At 40.7% G+C, this 16978-nt stretch overlaps 1 protein-coding gene across 1 annotated transcript; it reads left to right on the top strand.

Annotated features, from left to right (window-relative positions):
- Positions 1-2431: 2431 nt before the first annotated feature.
- SHISAL2A (shisa like 2A) lies at positions 2432-15268 on the top strand (the record flags this gene model as incomplete). Its single annotated transcript, XM_079535975.1, has 3 exons — positions 2432-2613; positions 9273-9412; positions 15168-15268. The coding sequence occupies 3 exons, from the start codon at positions 2432-2434 to the stop codon at positions 15266-15268; spliced, it is 423 nt and encodes a 140-aa protein (XP_079392101.1).
- Between the last annotated feature and the right edge of the window lie 1710 nt (positions 15269-16978).

The following is a 16978-nucleotide window of genomic DNA, read 5'->3' as shown; positions in this document are numbered from 1 at the left end:
AATATTTAAAACCTCAATGTCAAGTGAGATAGAATCTCTTAAGAAATAGAGAGTGATCATGTTATCAATTGTAAGTCTGGCATTTCCAAATTTTGAGTAACCTCATATTATTTGAATGTAGTTTTCTAAGTGTAATTTCTCACACTTGAAAACAAATAGAAAAAATAGTGAAATTCCATATTGTCAATCATATGAGTCATCTGATATATTTCAAACTAGCATACAGAACTTTGTTACATGTATTAACTAATGAAGTGTTACTACTTGTCATTACATTTGTGAAAGAGAACTAAATGAAACACGTATTTCATGTCTTGTCAATGTACCTGTGCTCGCACATTGTGAGTGTGCATCCCTTAAACCTCTGTTCCCTTTCTAGTTCAAAATATCACTCTGTCATCTGCATCACTCATATGAGACAGAACACATTGCCTACACCAAATAACATCAGTTTGAGTTGTAATACATAATCAGGACTAGTTACTCAACCATGACACAACAATTTTTTTTAGTTATGAAAATTGTTGCAAGATTATTTTTGGAAGCAATTTACGCAGTTGTCTGCCTATTGATAATGGTTAAGGAATAACTTTCTACGTAGATCCGAGAGTGAGGACTAAAGGTGATCTAGACAGCAGCACCCCTTATAGTAGCTCACAATTAATTTTCTGCTTTTTTAGAAGCTTAGATTGTAGAAACAAATCCTATAAATGTTATGAATGAAGCACCATAAGAGCCATGATTCAATCACAACATGCAGTAACACTAGCAACATAACTGAAGTAAAAATATTACCTTCTAGTCTTTAGCAGATCGTTCTGTTGTATCTATTCTAAATAAACCAACCCTCAACTTTATCATAAAACAACTCATCTGATTCTCAATTCATCTGAACAGCACAAGTGACTAGATTCAAACTATAACCTCATAGTAACCTGGCCATTTTCTTTCTCAAGATCCCATACCAAAAACAACAAACAAACAAACACAGCCAACTAACTGAAGAATATTTATACTTTTTGACAAATAGACCATCCTAATGTAGAGGGAGTATATGCAGTAGTGGTAAACACCTGTGTTAAGACTCTAAGTGGCCACTGATGTGCCCTGATTATTCTCACCTGGGTTAGCCTCCACCCTAATCCTACAGTCATTGGTCCATGTGCCTTATTTAAGTTAATGTCTAGGTAGCTTGACTTTTCTTAAGGTACACTAGCCATTTACCTAGCTTCAGTCCTACTTCCTACCTAGTATACTATTGAGCCTCTTTGATGAACCTTAGGCATGTATTATAAGTAACTTGTGTTATGTGCCATCTACTAAATAGGTTCTAGATTTAGTATCTTACCTTGTCTAGGTCTTCTCATGGTAACTGTTGTTAGCAGCCTCACCCTGTTTAGGTGTTGTGGGAGTGTACCTTGGCTGATGAAGACCTAGCATCTCTTTAAGCTGCTGAAGACTCCATTTGCCTGGGGTTCATTTCAAGGTAAAACCTGAAATTAAAATGTGAAGCATTAATTGAATTGTTGTGGTTTTGCAAAGTAAGTTTGGTCTCTCACTGTTGTAACAGCATCCTTTCTTTAAAAACTTTTGCTTGAGGTAACTTTGTCACTTGTGTGACAAAGCACTTAAAATCATAGATTCAGATAAGTTGGAAAGGATGCTTCAAGGCTATCTAGTCTAGCTTCCCTGCAGTGAACTGGGACTCCTACAGCTTTATCAGGTCCAGCTTGACCTTGAATGTCTTCAGGGATGGGACATCTATCACCCACTTGCTCTAGCCCTTTTTGCAGCTTGAAAAGACCAACCTCAGAAGTGCTGAGGACTGGGTCTGTGGAGGGGCTGTGTATACCTGCTGCTCTCCAGAGGACTTTTTCTTATGCTGCTTTCTGTGGCCAAAGTGCACCCTGAGGCACACCTGATGGACACACAAATGCATCTCAAACTGAGCTCTCCCCACCTTTCTCTCACAGATGGCTCTTTCCTCAACAGGGAATGCTGGCTGCCTGGGCACTGCTTCTTAAAAAATAGATAACAAAAAAGTGGTATAAAACCACTGAAAGGAAGACCTCTGTGAGGCTGGCCTCTGAGAGAAACTAAGGATAATGTTACCCTCATCAAACCAAGGGACTATGAGCTTACAGACGTATGGAGCTCCCTGAACGTCCTCCTCGATTTGGGACCGAGTGCTGAGGGAGAACCGAGCCATTCCGAGAGACGCTGCCCTTCAGGCCGTCTCTGTCTGGGAGGAACGGACGGCGCCGGGCTCTTCGCTTCAGGACGCGTTTCCCGCCTTGCAGCGGTACCTGAGGAGCGCTGAGGGGCCGCCGCCCGCCCCACCCTCCGCCCGAGCTCCTCCCGCCGCATCCCCACCTCCCTCCCTCCCGTGTGCCGCCGGAGCCCAGGCGGCGGGCAGCCCCGCCACAGCGCGATGAGCTCCGAGTGCAGCAGCTACCTCAACGCCGACCGGGTGCTGGTGAGCGGCTTCAGCTGCCCGCGGGTGGGAGGCGATGCCCGCGCCGTGTACTGCTGCGGCTTCCAGGACGTTAAGTACTGCTGCGATGACCCCCACAGCTTCTTCCCCTACGAGCACAGCTACATGTGGTGGCTCAGGTAGGGAGGGCTGCTGTGGGGGCCCGGGACTTGTATGCGGGTCTGTGTCTGAGGCACTTCGAGGCTTCGTGTCCTCGAAGGCACTGGTAGAACTGCAGCTGCTGCCGAGAGTTCTCCTTACACCATGGTGGGTTTTGGGGGGCAGATCCTTCTATTTGTTTCATACTGCTTCCTGGGAGTTTTCTTCTTCCTAGTTTGCTTTTGCCCAGGGAGGTGGTGGGGTCACTGTCCCTGGAGGTGTTCAAGAACAGTGATGTGCATGGAGGGGCATGGTAGGTGGAATGGTGGAGTTGGGGCATCCTGGAGCTGCTGCAATCATTTTAGTCACCTTATCTCCACAGTGCTGCTCTGGAGGTGCGCAGCCTAGAGCTGGATGCTCAAGGTGCAGGGTAGGACAGTGTTTTACACAGTGGCAAAATGATGCCTTCAGTTTTGGGCTCAAAATCCTTCAATTTGACAGCCAGCATCAGATGTCTGCGGATATCTGTGGTTCTTGATGCAGGTTGACACTGATTTTATTGAACTGTCACTCAAACTTTTCTCTGCAGTTCAGAACTGGCAGTTTTGAGTTGATGTAGGCTTGGCATTGTTTACTTTTAGCTACACTGTGTATGTTGAAGCTCATCCATGTTGCTTTAGACCACTCGCTTGGTTTTCTGAGAGTAGTCTGGCACTCCTTGCCCTCATAGTATTTAATTGCTTGGAAAAGAGCTCAGGATCACTCAGATCTGCCTGTTGACATGCCCTGGACTCTATCAGGTTGGTGAGGTGGTACTATCCCCTTACAGCAATGCTGACTGCTTTACACGAGTTTGTGACTCAAAGCAACATCTTGAGAGCAGAAAATGTAAGAAGGTGGCTGTGGATGGCAGCCTCACCAGTAAGGGACCTGGCCCTTGATTCCAGGTGGAATAAGCAGTTCAGGTCTGGTTGTGGTGGGCTAGGGACAGTAGCTGGGGTCAGACACAACCCTGCAACTGCTGCACAAGACCACAGCTGTGGTGCATGCCTGAAGGCAAGCTGGAAAGTCAAGTGAGCAGTTCAAGGGCAGGTCTGGAGATGATGACCAGACAGACACAGCCCACTGACCCTGTTCGTGGTCAAATTAAGAGGTAAATTTGTGAGCGAATGTCTGGGTGAATGGATCTGTGGCCTGGTGCATGGTAAGAGCTTTACTTTAAAGTAGCTTGTTAGGGAAGAAGGAGCAGCCCTCGGAGCTCTCCCAAAGAGATCCAGCTGTGCAAGCCTGGCCCTGAACATGAGCATCCAGGACCTTGATGCTGTATTTATCTCTTGGCTTAATGGTCTTAACTAGTCTTTTTGTAGACTTTTGTCCTGTCCATGTGGAAGTCAGATGTACTAGTCTGTAGTTACTGGGTTCCCCTCTTGAGCCCTCTGTTAGGCTGGAGTTGCATTCCCAGTCCACCAGTCCTCTGGCAGTGGCCTCGTTTTCCATGCCTTGGCCAGCAGTCCTGCAAATTCATATAAGAATTTCTTCAGTGCTTTGCTATACAGTGCTTTGTTTTGTCTGACACTGAATGTGAGTCTCCCAAGTATCCTCATCTGTGAAGAATGATACAGAATTGTTCAGCTTCCCTGCTGTGTGACTGACATCCCTAAATGTGCCTTTTACACTTTTCTCATCAAATAGCCATGTTGTTTCAACTTCAGATGGTATAATTTTTGGCCACAGGAATCCTTTTTAAGAGTAGAGAACAACAGAAAAATGAGAACAGAAACTTAAAAATTATGCTCCTGCACTAGGATTGGATAGTGCAGTGAAGGCAGATAAAGCATGATTTTCAGAAAGTACCTCAAAGAACAAAATCCTATGAAAGGCTTTAATGAAGCACCTCTTTGAAGATCTCATAGAGATCTTCTAGCTTCTGAGAAGTGACTGCTAAGCCTTTATTTGGGTCAGAACATTGGACTATGATTTTGATACTTCAGTATTCATTTCTTATTTTTAGTACAATGGTCCTAAGTTACTGTAGCTAAATCCTGCCATAACCGTCCTGTGTGAATTGAAGTGAATAAATGCAATTTACCTCTCTAAGCAAAGCCATCGAGTGGTTAGTGCTGAAAGCTGATGTCATACGTTCTTTTCCAGTAACAAATCAAATGACAGTTTTCACTTAAAAGTTACACTGAAAGCTGTACAGTCTATTAGGACCTTGAAAACTAAATATGTGCACATAGTGGTTCCATTAGGTGCTTAAAGAAAACATAAGTAATGTTTTTTTTTTTCGTAAGTAATGTATTTTGGTGATCACTACCTTGCTTGACTTCACTTCAAACTGTTGCCTACATCAGAATGTAACAACTACATAACTAATTAACTCTTCAAAGTAGTTCTAAATAAATCTCCAAATGATTCTTACAGCTTATGAGGGCACAGACTTAAAACTTCAGGAATAAGTCACAGCCAGCTAAGATAAGCCCTTAGGCTAAAACTACTGAGAATGGGAAGGAAGCTGCAAGATCCTCTGGAGTAACTGTTGCAAGTTTTTCTTTACTGCAGAGCTTGCAATTTCTCATCCTGAGTCTCTTCCCCTGCTCGACTTTACCCATTAATTTGAAAGCAACGGCTGAAGGCATCACCAAGTGGTTGGTGCTATCTCGGGATTACTTCTGTTTCACACATGAGTTTGGTTTCTGGCAGCTATTGTGTGCTTGTGTTTTTCCTGCTGTGGGAAACACGTTGCCAGACCACTTGGCAGCTAGCTCTGATGGAAGCAGTTCCCAAAGAAACCTTCAGCCTGGGCAAACTGAAGCAATTGTCTCTTACAGGCCTTTAGGGTTTTTTGTTGTTTTCTCCAAATCAATACTGTCTGGACGATGTTTAGAACTATATACTGCACTTTGTGAAAATGAGTCCTTTTCCCCGGCCGCTCCCACAAAAACTGGTCCTTGAAAATTGTTTCCTAACACTTGTACAAGGAGCTGCTGCACAGTCAGAAAATGATCTTCAAGCAACATTGACATTTCATACTTTTAAACATTTTTATCTACAATGTTAGTAATTTCTTGGCTATCCTTTCATTTGCTGGCACTTAAGATCAAATAACTTTTTTTTTTTTTTTTGGATAGTGACCTAGGTTCCCTTTTCACCTTTCTGGATAGGCTGATCTCAGTGAAGAAAAGCAAAGGATGCTTTTTGAATCAAGCTGGACATGCATGGAGCAGGAAAGGGAACATCAGCAAAAAGATGGGTGTGTAGAATTCAGCGAAGGTTATATAGCTTCTGAAACCACCAAAAAAAACCAACATCAACAGATGCTACAGAACACCAGGAGCAAAGCACTGAACAGCTTACCCTTCCTCTGTGTTTTACCTGCAGTCATTGAACATCTGCTTTACCTCTGAAACTGGGTGGAAAGGGAGATGAGCTGAGCAGGTGAAACTTGTACTGAGCTGTGATGCTGTTGCCTTTTGTTTTAAAGTCTTAGAATTATTGTTACTCTCAATTAAGTTGTTTTTGCAAATGGTATGTCTTCTTTCATGATCAAACAGCATTACATTATCCATTTCAAGTCCTTGTATTTTTTAAGTTTCATATAGTATTATTTACTTTACTAAAACTCAGGCAGGCCGAGTGGAGATGATGCTCAAGATGCATAATTAACACTTGTAGAACCACAGTGCCCTTTTAATCTCGGCAGGCTTTGCTTAGCTGAGTAGATATTTGGGAGTTTGTTTTGATTTTCCAAAAAAGCAAGTCTTTTGCTTCTGTTTGCTGGTCTGTTGTTAATGTGTTGGCTTTGCAAGTATAACATACAGTGCATCACTGCAGCAATGGTATTATTGTAGAATCATAGAATGGCCTGGGTTGAAAAGGACCACAATGATCAACTGGTCTCAACCCCCCTGCTATGTGCAGGTCACCAACCAGCAGACCAGGCTGCCCAGAGCCACATCCAGCCCAGCCCTGAATGCCTCCAGGGATGGGGCATCCACAGCCTCCTTGGGCAACCTGTTCCAGTGCCTCACCACCCTCTGTGTGGAAAAACTTCCTCCTAATATCTAACCTAAACCTCCCCTGTCTCAGTTTAAAACCATTCCCCCTTGTCTTGTCACAGTTTGCACAACAAATGGATTGGAAACTATTGGAGCTCAGCAACTGGAAGCAAGGTTTGCAGACCCTGAGTTAATGGCTCATTCACCACCAGGAGAGGAGGAGGATCAAACCTTCAGGCTTGGAGATCAGCCTGTGAGAACAGGAGCTGCAAACATTTGTTTCACTCAGATCCAGATGACTCATGAGGTTCCTTCTAATCTTTCAGTGGACGTGCTGCATCTGCTTAGCCAATATTTAAATTGTTCCTGGCTGCTGTTGGTGTGGATGGATTAGTTTTAAGGACTAAAAATAGCAGTAGGTGTCTGAGCCCCCACTGAAAGAGGTGTTGACCTACAGCAGCAGAGGGAGCCCTGAAGCCTGCTGCTTCAGCTCATACAGCCTCTGGTTGTGCAGGTGTGTGGCAGGGCTGTGTGCGAGCATCTGGCACTGTGTAACAGCAGTCAGAGCTGAGATTTGTGGCATGCCTGCACTGTTGCTGTATGCAGTCTTAGGAGAGTATTCTTCTGTCAAGCTTACCATTGCTCATGTTCTAAGTTGTGTAAGTGCCATCTGGATTCCTCCCAGGACTCTGTAGCTGTTCTTATGCTAGATTATTGTTTTGAGGGTGGGTGGGTAGCTTATTAGTGCTACTGAGGCCACAGCTTTAGACAAGAGCAGCTTCTTAGTTTCAAACTAAATGTCTGTGCTACCAGAAGACTGATCTTGAAGATGCAACCTGTGGACTGCTGGGTGAACTTTAAACATCCACTGCTTTAAGTAAAGATGTGAGGATGGTGAAATGCTTTTAACAAAGCATTTCTAGATGGGTATGCAGCACCACAGTAATTCCTGTATGAGCTAGGGGACTTACTGAGGGGCTGTCTTTATTTTCCGGGAAAAGTAATCATTAAAATGATGGCTTTTTTGGTATTTTGAGAACTATCTTAATAAAATAAAATACCACTGTCTTAAGATGCTTCAGTGCTCAGAGCTGTGGAAGGCATTATAAATTCCCAAGTTAATTCAATCTTTGAAAAAGCAACCCCTCCTCTCGAACTTTAACCCAGAATTAACCTTTAAGAAATGAATAATGCATTCTAAGAGGGCTGTTAGCTTCCCTACACAGAGAACAATCTGGTATTTTAAAAGTATGTTTAAAATCAGTACATACAAACTGTGTTTAATTTGGGTTGGTTTAGGAAGTGAAATCTAGAATTTTGTGGTGACAGTTTCCATGTTTTGGGTAAGATCTTCTCGCATTGTTGCTGCATGTCAAACGTTTTCACTGGTGTGTAACCTGTTAAGCAACCTACAAGTCTTTGACTTGTAGTAGGAAATATGGGAGAGCTCTCCAGTAACTGCTTGTTTTTCCTGTGCTTTGTGTGCTATGAAAAGTAACTTGCACAAGTTCTGTAATGATAATGCCAGTGTGTTGTGCTGTGTGATGCACAACTGTGCTGCTGTTATTTGAAAGGAATCTTAGATGAGGGCTCAGAAAAGCAAATTGTATGCTGTATTACAATTGACCCTTTATTTTGGCATGGAAGCTTTTTTGATTACCAAAAGACTTGAACAGAAGGATTAGAAATAAGGAAGCTGCTAAAAACCATATGTATGTAGACATACCTTCTGGCTGAGTGACCATGGAAATAGTATAAAGCAGCTTTATCCTGCAGATGTAGTATTCTGGTAAAATCTGCTGATAAAGGTTACAAAGAGGAGCAACAATGATCGCAGTACTTCTCCCTGTTCTACAGAGCTGCTGGCAGAACTGAAATGTGGCTTTCATTTGTTACCTTGTTTTTTTTATGAACGTGTCAGCCTTGGAGAAGTCTGTTATGAAGGTGTGCTTTACTTGAAGTTCTCTAGTTCGCCTTTCTTGCGATGAAGTGGCAGTTCAGACTGAAAATGCTGCTTCAGTAGTCATGGTTGAGAAAGAAGAACTTATGCCAGTTGCCTGGAGCTCTGGAATCCCTGTGTGTGTCTTAGGAGCTTCTACATTGGTCAAAATCCTGTTCAGGAATTGCAAAGACTGGGAGAAGTTAATGTAAAAAAGGAAGAAAAAAACCTGGCATTTTCTTGTTGAAATGCCTTGACTTCTTTTACTGGATACTTGTGAAGACTATTGCTAATTTTTTCAGTTTCTGCACGGATGAGAATGCTGCACAAAGGCTGTGCATGCTTTAAGCTATACTTTGAATGAGGAAACCCAGCACGCACCCTTGAATTATCCAGTGGCTTATCTGGGAGTGTGCACTGCATTGGAGGAGATAGATACAAGTTACTGTATGAAGTTATTGCTGATTTTTGTAAACATTTAAATCACAGTAAGGAGTAGGACGCACAGACAACATGAAATGTCAAAGGACCTGGTGCTGAACCACTGTGTAATGACATTAGCCCTTTTGGGGATGATGAAGTAATGCTTTATATAGATATACATATCTATACATACACTAAGTACTGAGCGTTAAACTTGTGTACAGTAAAAACAGGCATTCCTATAACTGAGTACATGTAGCCTCCAGGCATAATTGTGATGTCTATTTTAATGGGTATTCCAGCATGTTTGTACACTTAATTTGTTTGTTTTCTCTCTTAGCATTGGAGCGCTTGTGGGCCTGTCAATAGCAGCGGTGGTCCTGTTTGCTTTTATCATCACTGTGTGTGTTCTCTGTTATTTGTTCATCAGCACAAAGCCACACAGCAAACTGGATACTGGTTTAAGCCTACAGATGGCAGGTAAGGCCAGTTGTTATTGACATGCATTATCTCCTCCACAGTAAAAGCTTTATTTTGGCATCACATGTGGAAGAATCCAGCTACATGTTTTCTCTCTGACATCTCTTCAAATGATGTTGCATTATCTTGCTGTTTTATTTACTGAATGAAATCAGTAGTGAACTCAAATGAAAATATTTAGCACAAGCTTCCTCCTTATTAGTAGGAAGGGTGTAAAACTTGACAATACCTATTAAGGATGCAACAAATAAATCCCATTATCAGCAAGAGGCTGAATGGGTTACTTTTAATTTCTTGTTTAAATGCATACATATATAATAATGCTTTCATTCTAGTGATAAGAAGCTCAAAAGAAATTTTAAATGCATTTTCTTGACAGGGAGGGATCATTCTTTTTTGTTCTATAACTTTGTTCTGAAACTGTGTGTGAGCAAGCACCTGCAGAAACACTGCATGTACCCTACTGGCACAGGAGAGTGACTGCTTCTGAAAGCTTTAGCCAGTATTTGTGGCTTAGACTTGAAAGGTGACTAAAAGGTTTGTTTTTCCATTCTTTCCAAAGAGGACCTTCTTGGTGGTCAGTTAAATTAACATTTTTTTGGTAAAAGAATTAATAGATATGCAGATTAGCCAGTACAATGCAGTATCTACCATCAACCATCATCACTTCAATTTCAAAATTTTTGCTAGCTTTTAATGTGCTTCCATAACTGAATGGCAATAGATGATCAGTGAGTTATTGTAATTATAAGCTATTATATGATAGTAAGCACACAGTTGAGTGTGTAACTCAGTCCACTTTATAATAAACTTCCTTCACCTTGCTTTGTTTTCCAGAGAATGTGGGTTTTGGTCTAAGAACTCTTCATAGGGCTCTCAGGAATTGTAGAGTCTCTTGAAGCTCCATAAGCTGAGCAGACATCCAAAATGAGAGTCACACATTCAGCAAACTGCTACTAATCTGAGAATTGAAAACTTGACACTTACTCTGTAGAAAGGCAGAGGAAATAGGTCCTGCTACATAGAGAAGCCTAAATAAACTCTTAGGTGGGATGAACAAATTGTCTAGTGAACTTTTATAAGATGACTGTATTCTAATTATAAACTGACTTTATACTTTTGAATGCCTTACTATTCAACATTTTCTCTCAAGTTTTCCTTTTACAGCATCAGCTTTTAAGCCATTATCAGGACAGCAGTGCTGTTTTTCTCCTGGTCTGTTTTTGTGACAGACATATTTCACGTGTGTTAGGCTGGGAAGGAGACAGGTGCTATTACACTGCTGCTGCCAAATGCTGCCATCTTTCCTTTTCAGACTTGACCTCTGTTGTAAAACCACATCCTGCTGTGGCATTACAGATCCTTCCTTTTTTCCCCAGTGATGATCCAGCGTTCACATTCTGTCTTAGTTTCAGCTGTTAGGACTCAGGATGCTGAGATCTCTGCTTTTGCCTAAGTGCCTTTGGTGTTGTTTTGAGCTTTATTCAGATTGCAGTGTACTTGTCCTGTTTTCACCTATTATTCTTTTGTGACTGTTCTGAATGCTGATTATTTCTCATCCAAGTTCTGATAGTTCTAGCTGTTGATGAGGTAGGCTGCCAAAAGTTGGAAGCCTGCTTTGCCTAGGATGAGAGGTCTCTGAAAAACTTGAAGGATTTCACTGACAAGCCTGAACGCTTATCTTCATCACTTGGATTCCTTTTGCATGGAAGTCATGCAAAATCTGAGTCCCTTACAGAACGGCTGGTTTCAGGCATAAGGAAGAATAAAAGCTCTCCTGCTCTTTCAGTTCTTTGATTTTTAGCGTAATCATCTGTAGGCAATAAAAACAAATTTTAAAAGCTTCAGAATGAGCCTTGGAATGAGAGTTTTACTTCTCATCCCAGCCTTGCTTTTTCTGAACGAGAGTGATCTTGCCTCTAGGTGGTTTTGCTTTCCTTTTAACCGTAAGCTTTTCTTTGTGTAAATGGTTTATCCCCTTCAGTATGTAAGGAACTATCCCTACATCCCTATATTGCAAGTGTTTTAAGGCTGAAGCATTCAGGGAAGATGAGGAGAACTGAATAAAGATTTAATAGTTTTGGGAGAGGAGTGGGACCAGGAAGGTAAACAGGCAAGAAAGTAGGAGTCTTTCTGAAAAGCAAGGGTGGTATTTCTTTCCTGTGGAGAAGTATTGTGAGCCTTGTACCACACAATGCTTTGGTGTGACTATATGGAAGGTGCTGTGAAAGCAAAAGTGACCGATCATTTTTAGAAAGGAGTGAGGGTCTGAGAGTTCTGATCTACTTTCATGAATTGGAAGTTTTTCTTACAATTTCTTTTAGGAGTCTGACTGCTTGTTATGAGTCCTACTTACACCTCAGCACAGCTACCTTAAGTAACTCATCATCTTCATGCTTATTTTTCTAACACAAGTATGCGAGTAACTGCAGCCTCTCAGAGGCTCAGGAATGGAAAGTGGAATATTGTGGCTCATCTCATCCTCTAACGGTTGGGAAAGAAGATTCCAGGAATTGGTTTTTTTCTAGTGCAGTAATACATGTATCACTACTTGTAACTAAAGGAAGAATAATACCTTTTATTTTACTAAAAATGCTTTTGTTTTTTCAGATAGTGAAACTAGAGGGGGATCTATATGTTAAAAAAAAAATAGAGGTACTGGATGAATTCTACTAATGCTGTAAGGAAAAAGGTACAGTAAGAACATTTATTTTTACTTTATTGTATTTATACAGACCCTCTGTTCTGTATTGGCTGGTGCAGTATAGTGTTTGTTAAATGCTGTGATTCCTCACATGAGCTTTTGTCTTTCTGAAAAGCACTAACAGAAGAGTGGGAGACCTTGAGTTGCATCCTCACAGACATTACTGTCTCTACCCTATATACATGCATACTCCTTTGCAGAGATGAGACAGAAGATTACATTGCCTTGATGCTCTTCTTGCACAGGAAAGTATCTACATAGAGACTGGAAGAGTATTTCCAAAGAAATTGCTTCTTGATTACTTAAGCACAAATACCAGTTCATGATTGCATGCTAAAGAAGACTACACTCCCCTGATGCTGTCTGTCATTTTCATCATGCTGTCTGAGCCGCCCCAGACCTTACTAAGAAAACAGCCATTTTAAGTTACCATTCAAAGGAAATTCTTCAGGCATTAACTGGTAGAATGACTCCTGTGTGACCAAAGGGAAGAGCAGTGAGATACTTGGTTGGTAGTTCAGTCATGTTCTGCTTCCTGGTGATGTTTCTTATGATTGCTGAATCCAGTCTGTAATAGAAATTAATAGGGTTACCATGCAAAAAAATGAAGCCTCATATACTGACTTGATTTCTATGCTAAAATCATATTTGAAGGTCAAACTGCCTTTGGCACAGATCATGCAAAATAGTATTTAAAATATACTGCAATACAGAAAAATTGTACTACAGACTTGAAAAGAATGAATAATGCAGATGACTTCAGATGGCATGAAATGTCCATTTCCCTTTCTGCAAAGAAGTTGAAAACTTGAAAAAGCACCCATGGAATGTAAGAGTACATGCCATAGATCAGCATTATCTTTCACAGAAAACTAAGCAAGCCTGTTTGCTCAGCAATTGCTCTTAGGTCAGCAGGAAAGTAAATGTGTCAGTTCCCTGTTCTGTTTTTCTTATACCCTTCAAAAAAAAAAAAAAAAAAAATAGGCTGCCCTGTGCATTGTGAGTGCAATTGCATCCTTCTTAGCGCTCTTATCAGAAGAACAAGTTGCTTGTCCTCCTGCCAATACTCAAGAGTAATAAGACTAATTTTGAATCCTTCCTAGTTTCCTTTGCAAAATCAGGAAAAAGAAAAAAGCCGTGGAAAGACTTAAAATGATCCTGCAGCCATTTGTAGAGAGAAAATGCAAAAATATCTGACAAGGGTGCTGAGTACTGAGATGAGATCACAGTCAAGTCTGTGAAAGTGGCATTGTTTTCTGTAATGAGTCTCTCATTCCACTGCTCCTCAGTTTGCCTGCTTTCTACCATGTTATGGAGACCAGTGTTTACAGAGTGCTGTGAAATATAGCCTGCTACACTGTTCCTTACAGGAGGGGAGGGACAGGACAAAATTAAAAGGCCAGCTGAAAAGGGGTTCGTTGTATGGTTTGAATGTATATATCATACGAAGACTAAAAACCTTGGAAGTTTTTATTGTGGATGAATTGTATAATTCTATTTTGTTGGCAGAATGAGACTGACTTCGTCATGAAGATTCAAAATGCTTGAGATATCTTTGCTGGGCTAAAACAAAGAAAACCACATTCTCAGCCTTTTTGCTTCCAGAACTAGGATAGAGCAGCTGGGAACTTTCAGTGAAAGTGAGAAGAGGGCAAGATCTCTTTTGAATTTTAGTGAACAACTAGGTGAAGGATTGGTTCTAATCGCTTTTTTTCTTGATCCTGTTTTCATGTTGTCTGTTTGCTGCGGATTTCATGTCTTCACTATTCAGTGATCATCCATCAGTAGCTGCAAACCTTCAACTGTTGTGAGAAAGCCACACATGGCAGCTAAATGTGACATGCATACTTCTGCCAAATTGCATACTGGTGTTAATGACAGGACACCTACACTATTGCTGCTTGTGTAGCTTACCATAAGGGAAAGGAGAGGGGCCAGGGAGCTGAAGGCATTCCTTTAAACCTGTTATGATAAATAAATACACAGATTTCACAAAGACCGGTGGTAATAAGCCAGACTAATCTCTTTGTCAAGATAATTTTGCCTGTCAGGGAAGTGGGAACAAGTGGCTGTGACTACACATCTTCATGAAAATTAGGCAAAAGTTCTTAATGATCATTCTTAAATATTTTTATAGGGAAACATTGTAGTACTATCAAGGAATCAAAGAGCATTGTATAAAATTTATGGATGATACCACCTTGAGAGGGATTGCAAGATTTCGGGGGATAAAGCTACCATCCAGCATTATCTCAGTACCTTGGAGAAATGCTCTGAAATCAAAAAGGTGAAATGCAATAGATAAAACAAAGTGCTGTACTTGTTGCAGGTTTTTTTTTTTTAATCTGCTAGTATTCACCTATCTTGAAATCCAAGATTTTAGACTTCAAGATTTGTCAGTAACTGAATTAGCTGAGATTTTCTGGCCAGACTTCAGTACATACCCATTATTTTTGCCTATCTAGACAAGCATCTGCTTCTCAACCTAACTGTGCCAACAGCTGTTGTTTCACTTTGGAAGCAATCTTGTTTTCATGTGCAGTAGTTATTTCTTTGCATATAAATTTTTTAAATGTAATTTGGAATATTTTGTTATCCTTCAGGAATAGAGGTGTGCACGTTGTATGCCTAGCTAAAAAAAAAGAAATGCAGTTGAATGTAAGTATTAGTGGTACATCTTTTCAAGAAGCACAGCACAGAAATGTTAAATGAACTACTTAGTTAAGTCTTTTTTTCTTGTCTTATTCCTGCAGCACTGTGTATGAAGTCTCTATCACATGCAGGAATAAATCCTCTGCTACAAAGCAGGAACAAAAGTAGATTTGTCTATCCACTCCCAGAGGAGGCGTTTAGTGTTCATAGCTGTAATAATTCCATTGAGGAGTATAATTCTTCTCATGATAAATATTAGGACTATAGTTGCTTGGAAGAGTAATCTCAGTGAAATGCAGTGACCTGTGTATTTGTTTGTAGGAATTTAACTCTGGTTTTCAGCTGAAGAAAATCTTCCCCTGTTCAGACTAATTCTTACCTGTGTTTGTTGTTTTGCAGATATGGAACTGCATCCTTCACATAGTGGCTACCAAAACAAGCTGTTGACAGAACCAAGTGGCTTCAAGAGATATTTCCTCAGACACAAGGATAGACTGTGACCCACAAGAACCTCACCAACTTTTCCAGAGTTTTTTTCCTGGCTGCTGTAATTGCAGCTGATTACAAGACGTCAACCTGAGCTGTGCCAGGATATGCATTTCTGTATGATTACTGTACTGGGAAGTATATTTTAATTTGCATCAGCTACTGCTGCTAATTAGTTTCATGCAAATTGTTGTCCTATGCTGTGCAATTTCAGTGATATAACAGTTGTCAGGCAGAGCATAATTTGGTACACCCTGTTGACCAAGCTTTGTTTGAAATTTTCTTTGTGTGCCGTCTTAATGTGATGTCTTTGCATTATTAGTATGATCTTTAATCAAGTGTGATGATTTGGTTCACAAACATGTGAATGCAGTTCCTCAATAAAATCTGGCATTCACCTGTGTTGTTTTTAATTCATCACTGTCCCCAGCTTAGTTTCCTCAAAGTTATCATAGATCTTAAAATTATTGGGATGAGGAAATTCCTTAACAAAATGAAGTTCATAAAAGAAAGTCTGTCAAAGATCAGAAGGGAAAAAAAAAATTGATTTTTGCCAGTTTTGCTGTCTGGTTTTCTTTGAGGATTCCAACCTTGAAATTCACATAAATATATCCTTAATTTTAAATCAGCAGTCAAATCCTTTTAAAACAAAAGAAATGATAGAAATTGCTTGAATTTCATACAAGCTTGAACTATAGGTCTTGTGATTTTTTAAGTTATAAAGTAGTAAGATTTTGAACGTTGCAGACGTGATGAAAGTCCTTAGTGACCTCAAGAGTGTTGTCTACAGATAACTGGTTCATATGACTGTACTTGTCTATATAGTGCATGTGCACAACATCTCTGTAGAGAAAGAACCTATCCATGCAGCTCCTAGGCCGTAAGTCTCTCTCCAATATTCTGAAATTTGCATTTTAGTTACCTTATAGTTTTGCCACTTCTTTATAGCCTTCTCCTGTATTCCTATGCTTTTTTCCAATATGCATCTTTTACAAAAAACTGTTGAAGAGCCTTGCTTTATATACAGAAGAGTACATTTTGATGGCAAGAGCAACACGAAGTTGAAATTTATTAGTGGAAACAATGTAGGCACAAATAACAGCATAAAAATACCATTTTTTTACAGCTGATGTTTCAGGATTCTCTAGCTGAAGAGACGTAAGTTGTAGAAAACAACAGCTTCATTTTTCCCCTTGCTAAAAAAGAAGCTGGTGTGAATGGAAGGGCCACAGGACTGTTTTTGACATTATCGTGTTCTATCAACTCTGAGCTGTTACTGAGCCAGTCCAAGCAGCATCGCCTTGAGGACTTTGTGGGAGAAAACGGGCTAAAGGAGGCTCGGGATTTGTTGGCTGTGGATGGATGTCTGCGCAGAGGTATGGAGGTATTAATGGGCCAGGAATACACACAAAAAGAGTGACCTCAAAAAACCTGGTGAAAGGGAAGTTCCTGCATTACTCCCCAGCAATGAGAATGTCTTGTTTGTTTCTTCTTTCAATTCCTCTTTTCCAACCCACTCAGTTTGAGCAGGCCCTAGTCTGGCTAAATCTGGTACAAATGGTTTTGACGGTTGGAATTGGCCTCCTCAGCTTTGAGTACGGTAAAATCTCTATCAGTTCCAAAAGGGTGTTCAGAAGTCAGCTTGCCCCCAGGAATAGAGAGGAAGGGGCAGGGGAGAGCAGGAAGATTATTTATGTTGTCAGTTCTCATGTTTTATATGATAG

The sequence above is a fragment of the Tetrao urogallus genome (genome assembly GCF_951394365.1).
Source record: "Tetrao urogallus genome assembly, chromosome: 5".
NCBI lineage: Eukaryota > Metazoa > Chordata > Aves > Galliformes > Phasianidae > Tetrao > Tetrao urogallus.
The sequence above is the reverse complement of the archived record's forward strand: the minus strand, read 5'-3'. Positions and strand labels throughout refer to the sequence as shown.